The 6,261-nt window shown below is 40.9% G+C and overlaps 1 protein-coding gene across 1 annotated transcript in view; it reads left to right on the top strand.

Moving 5' to 3' along the window:
- Positions 1–187: 187 nt before the first annotated feature.
- SOWAHC (sosondowah ankyrin repeat domain family member C) overlaps positions 188–6,261 on the top strand; it is an 8,188-nt gene continuing 2,114 nt past the window's right edge. Inside the window, exon 1 of the mRNA XM_010575800.1 lies at positions 188–196. Coding sequence (XP_010574102.1) covers positions 188–196 — 9 coding nt within the window. The remainder of the gene's footprint in view (positions 197–6,261) is intronic.

The raw sequence follows: 6,261 nt of genomic DNA, 5'->3' as shown, positions 1-6,261 counted from the left end.
TTCCTTCCAGTCCACTTGGATTTCAGTGGACAAACCACCAATACCCACAACCTTACTGACCATTTCCAGAGGTCGTTAGAGCACTGCCACATCATCCACAAGAGACTATGTCAGGATTAAAAAGCGTTTAGCTGAGGAAACTGGTATTACAGCTGTATTTGCTGCACAAAGCTAAGTGCAGAACCAGATGACTGGAGTCCTCATAGCCATTAACTCTGTAACTTCATTTTCAAAAGGAAGGCAGAGATTAATTACAATTTAGCAATTAAACTCAAAGAGTTTACTGTTTTCTGGAAAGGAAAATCAACAATAGTTAGTTCTTCCACTGCTATATTGGCTGTTTATCACTGAAAATTTGACCAAATTTCTGTGTGCAACAGAGGACAATGAGAAATAATAAATGTGAAAAACCAGGTGCCTTCTCTGTGTTCTGCTTAGAAAGCTAAGGCTATGCTTGTAACTTAACAGACGTCAGGCTGTATCACTACTTAAAAATTCCTACCAGATGGTTAATTTCTTTGTATTTCTAAGTTTCTCCCAAAGATGCTTCTTACAGATATGTATTGCAGTCAGGAAAGAGAGTAACAATTTCTGCAATAAGTATTTACACGATTGCCAAGACATTCTCAGATATCTCAAATGTGCTGCTATTTTAAGATAGCATATTTCATCTTTCTTCAGTATATAAAAGTTAATTTAATGACACTACACAGTTATGAGTGAAAATTAAAACCATTTTCCTGGAAATGTAAATATATAAAAGTATATGGCAAGTTCTAGGTCATTCCAGACACAAGACAAAAAAAATTGGCATAAGACAGAAAAGTCCTGGTAAGTTGTAAAAACAGCTTACAGAACCTGGTACTTAGAAGAACTTCCCCAACAGAAAAATTGTGTTTTATGCACAGCCTTCTTCAGCACTGTCTAGGGTGGGAAGAGACATATCATCTTCACTTTGTGCGTGCGGAGATGACACAAAGATATTAGTTGAGATAATAAAGGGAAAGACTACGAGAGCAAGACCATGAATCTCATTCACCCCATGTAGCACATAACACACAGGATAGAAGAGAACAAGAATTTCAAGCAAAAATAGTAATATTTGTATCATTCATGAGAACGTGTTTTAACATCTTGTCCTAAGGTTCTTGTTTTAAAGAGAAGACTGGCAAACTGAAGGATGATCAGAAAGAGATTCAGGGTCTCAAAAACCATTTTTACAGAGAAACAGTACAGAAATGTAGCCTATATAAGTTCTTTCAAGAAAATGGTGAGAGTTGACTTGATCACAGTACACAGAACGAGGAGATTTCTGGTTGCACACACAGGCAAAATAAAAAACTCAACACTAGATTAATAGCAAGATTTTTAAAAGCTAGAGACAGAAAGATGCAGAATCGATTTCTATTTAAAAATACAACTTTTTAAAATTTTTTTTTACTTTAACTGCTCTTAAACTGTTCAGACAGTTGTCCCAAGACACAACAGAGTCTTCAGGAATCAGCTTCACAAAAAATGCTGCAATAAAAGTTCTTAATTTAGACTTCAAAACTTTGAAGAAATACTGCACAGCTTAGCTTAAGACAGTCTCAGTCACGCTGATTTAGAAGCCTCCATTCTTGCATGTTTATACTTCTCCATGCAACAAACATTACAGTACTGAGAGCTACTGTTCTCATTTGGAGACTCGCCTCCTTCCACCTTCCTTACAGAAGAATCACTTTGTGAACCTGTTCCATCTGACATCACTCGGAGCAGTCTCTTAATAGAAAAGCAATAGCCTACATTTTTCCTTCTGAAATTTTCCAAGGGCATCACATGTCTCTCCCTCAACACCAGCACCTCATACAGCTTCACTCTGCTATGGTCTAACATATACACAGAGAAATTAAATCCACAAAACTGACCCTGTGATGCCTGCATTCTTACTATTTCTCAAAGAAATAATGCATCAACCAGTTGACAAGTTACTACTGTATCACGAGCTTAGAAAAATGGTGACAACTCAAAAATTAAGAAATACAAATCAAGCTGAAAGCAATTAAGTCACCAGATTAGCCAGTCTTTCCAAATTAGTATCTGTTGGATGGAGCAGCTAAATTGTGCTTGAAGACAGCATCTCATCAAACTTTATTCAGTGAGTAACTCAAAGTTTGTAATCTGAATGCGATGAGAGCTGTAATACTCCCATAAATACTTCCTGTTTCTCACTGCTTTCTCAGAATTCACATTCTCATCAAAATAGCACACTATGTAGATCGCTTGAGATGGTCCAAATCACATCTCGCTCCTTCCCTCCTCCCCTTTTTAAAGTGTTGGTAGCATAGCTTTCACAGAACTGCATCTGGATTTCTGCAAATTCAGTTAATGAAGTATATTGGTTTATATAAAGTCATCTTGCCCACTAAAAACAGCATGCAAAGAAAAATCATTGCCTGAGACAAAAGTAACTTTTTTTTTTTCTTTCAGAAACCAATTTTAAAAAAAAATCAGTTATCTTTAAAATTTGCTACCTATTTCAGGCTAAAACTGCACAACACTGGGCTGTTCCACAGCAAAAGCTGGGTCTCAGACTACATGCATCTGTGCAGGAGCCTCCCGCAGAACCAGCCTTGCAGTCCAGGCAAATAACTAGCTTGCCACTCTGCCTGTAGAGCTGACTGAAATTTGCCCTCCAAAGCTTGAAGAAAAAAGGAATCAATGTTCATGTGCTTAGGCAGGAGGTGGGGATCCTGCCAGGCCCCGCAGGCTACGCAGGCTGCGCAGAGGCTCTCGGAAGAACGCCTGGGCATCAGCCACGAGGGTGGACGTGCCCATGGGTGCTCCAAATGTGACTCTCTCAGAGCCCTGAGTTTTCCACTGTCATGAACAGGTGTAGACATTCATTAAACCAGAAAGTCTATTTTAATCTTCCAATAACAAATTGCATTACTCTCTTACAGTCAATTACTTTCCTAATAACCAAAGTTACATTTCATCCCATAAATATCAATGTTGCTATTGCCTCATAACACGAGGTAAGTAGAAAACTACAGATTCTGGAAGTAGAAAAATACTTTCCATTCTTAGGTAGTCAAAATCTAAGATGTAGACGCATAGTGTAGGCATGCATACCATTGACATCCCTCGATGTCAATACATGTGTGAGAGAGAGAGAGAGAACAGATGAAATGAGTAGAGGGAACAGAAAGGAAACCTTGGCAAAATAACACAGAACAGAACAGAAAATATAGGAGGATGAGGCAGAAGAAATAAAAAGAAAGGTCCATGAAGATGCAGAATAAGGAAGGAGATACATTAAAAATTACATGGAATTAATACATCAGTCTATTCTATAAAACAAAAAGCAACACACAGGAGTCAAGTATGGAACAAAACATTCCCCCCAAAAGGTGTGTAGAAAAAAGAAGTATTGCCCAAAAGACGATTCAATGAATACTCATTTGACAATTTCACTCACACCTGTCAGGTAATTTATTCAGTCTGACAGAAACAGTAGACAACTTTGAGGGATTGGTCCAAACGTCAGAACCCCAAGATCCTTCCCTCATCTCTTTCAAATTACTTCTCACGTGGCATTCTGGTACACCAACTATTTTCCTTTTCTAGCCTACTTCAACACAGAATACAGCTGAAGTTGCCTTATACCGTAGGTCACCACAAGATTTCCTTCACACATGTATATACGGAGAGCCCTTAGAAAGAACCTTAAAAAAAAAAAAAAGTGACATTTCTGCCCTATGTTTCTGTCTGAAAAAATCTGAGGCAGGACAGAATCTTCTTGAATGCCCTGAAATCACCCAAGATGGGCAGAGGAAAAAGTGACAGCCTTGTCAGTAGAGAATAGCGGGCACAATGTGCAAGTTGCCACTGAAGACAACTTCTGGGCTGTAATTTGAGGTATTTAGGAACAAACAAACAAGCAGAGACACTTTGCTAGTGTTCCAGTTGTGATGAGGTGATTTCTTCCCCAACAGGTATTTAAGTAACTTGAACATCTAGCACATGTAGTACCTGTTCCGCCACTGATGCCTATGGATAGATGTGGCAAGAAGCAGCAGGTGGGAATCAAGACTCGATGACAGAAAAGAAACTAGTTCCTCACAGCTACTACTCCATGCACCAGGCAAAGGGTGATGACAACAGTGCTGCTTCAGATAGGACTGATCAGCTACTGCCACGCAGGAAGAGAAAGTGTTGGGTTTTGCGGTCCGCACAGAAAGGCCTCTCTTGACCTGTGTGTTTTCAAGGAAGGAAAAACAAAGAAACGGAAATCTGGTGCAGCCCTCTGAGATGACTGTGACACAGAAAAATACTCATGCTGGTATCAGTACTGGTATCACAACTGCACTCACTTTCGGAAGATCTGCACCTCTTTGGCTGTGCTGGCTCAGCTGTGCCTGTTGCAGCTTTAGCCCTGTGTTTCCTGAAGAGCAGCAAGTCAGTCTTCATCACCCTTCACTACATCAGCCCCTTGTTGTTGATGCTCCTTGTCCGAATGAGAAAGCAATGCTGGTCTTGGACGCGACAATGGCGGCTGCTATCAGAAAGCCTCTTGGACTGCAACAAGGAATTATTTTTTTCCTTCTAATTCATCAATGACGAGTACTGTATGCTGTTGTATGGGGGCAATGGCTGCCAGAACTTTCCCAGAAGTCAAATTTTCAAATATCAGAAGTACTAAATACTTGCACCTCAGACTTTTTGCAGTCTGATTGTAAACTGATTTATAGAAGGTCAGACTGCGTTCTGAGAGTGATTTTACATTTCTTTCGCAGAACAACTGAAAACAAAATGTTTCCCAGAATGTAGTAAGAAACACTTTAACAATTATACAGCATGGGTTAAACTATGAAATATTATTTGATGTCAATATAAATATATTTTACATCATTACACTTACATCATTTATGTTTATAAACTTAATGCAAAATCACCCTCCTCCACTACAGAACTATGTTACACCTCTGTTTTTACAGTATTCGCTGTAAAGCTTTCCACATACACGCTTCTCTTTCTTCCCATACCAAATCTATCCACTTAGTGGACCCTCAGTCCTGCTGCCACTCACTTTTGCTGATTTACTGCATCTCTCCACACTCTTCACGCAAACATTAATTAGCAAGATCATTTTGTATTGTTTCTCGTACTTGGGTTCTTTTCTTTCCACATTTTTCCGGTCGCTCATGAGAGCCAGGCTGTCAAGTACTGACTCTCCATCTCGCTATATATACATACTACGTATGAAGAGAGAAAGCTTATATAAAGTTAATGCATTACACTACGCTACACTTCAACTCCAAAGGATTTGTACAGGCCTGAAAGAGAGTATGTGTGAAATGGAGCTCTCTGGGTGGGAGCCCCGACAGAAAGCAAGCTATGCTCAACAGTCAAGTTGTGAGCAAGCGGGGGGAACATGAATGAAGCCCTTTCACTCTCTGGCAGACGTTGGCCGGGACGTGGTCGTGCCCTGTGATGGCTCTAAGAATGGTCCAACAAATAACTCTTTCAGCAGCCAAACTCAAAGCAGCCCCTCTTCCTTCTCGCACTCCCACGCCACTCCTTCGGGTGTGCTGTCAAGAACCGGAGCGAGACACTGCCCCAGATGACAATCATTCCAAGGAAAGGAAACTTCAAAAGGGTGACTGTTGTTTTCCATTTTTTTTTTTCAGTTCACAGGACAACTTCGCACACAGCTCTACCGGCGTAACTGAGGTGTAGCAGCACGGTGGCAGGAATGAGCCAAGAATCACCAGAGACAAGTACTTCATCTACCTTCCTGCTACCAGAAAACACAAAAGCAGCCAACTACGCAGCCAGGGTGGAGGATTTTCCCCCAAATTCCTCCCACTTCATGTTGTTTCTAGAACCCTTCAGTGCTTTGCATTGCTGAGATGTAAAACACAGCTGGAAACTCAAGTCATAAGTGAATCCATTTATTCCACGTTCCAACCCGGAGCTAACGCTCCAGCACTCACGTATGGATGGGTTCCACATCTTAAAAGCACAAAACTGACAGCTTTGCCGTTACGCGTAAGAAAAGCATTTCTTCCAACGGCCAAGACTCAGCGCTACAACCTATTATTCGCAATACGCGACCTCTAAGAAGGGCGACAGCTGAAAAGGACAGCCTTTAAGAACACGGGTTTTCTTTAAAAGCCTGGCAACTCCGGGAACTACACGGCACTCCGAGGCTTTATTTCGCCTTCTAACCTAAGCCCCCCGCTGCCTTCTGACCCCCCCCCGGTCGCTGAAGCAGCC

This window comes from Haliaeetus leucocephalus, unplaced genomic scaffold (genome assembly GCF_000737465.1).
Source record: "Haliaeetus leucocephalus isolate CR32 unplaced genomic scaffold, Haliaeetus_leucocephalus-4.0 Scaffold495, whole genome shotgun sequence".
In the NCBI taxonomy this organism is placed as follows: domain Eukaryota; kingdom Metazoa; phylum Chordata; class Aves; order Accipitriformes; family Accipitridae; genus Haliaeetus; species Haliaeetus leucocephalus.
The sequence above is the reverse complement of the archived record's forward strand: the minus strand, read 5'-3'. Positions and strand labels throughout refer to the sequence as shown.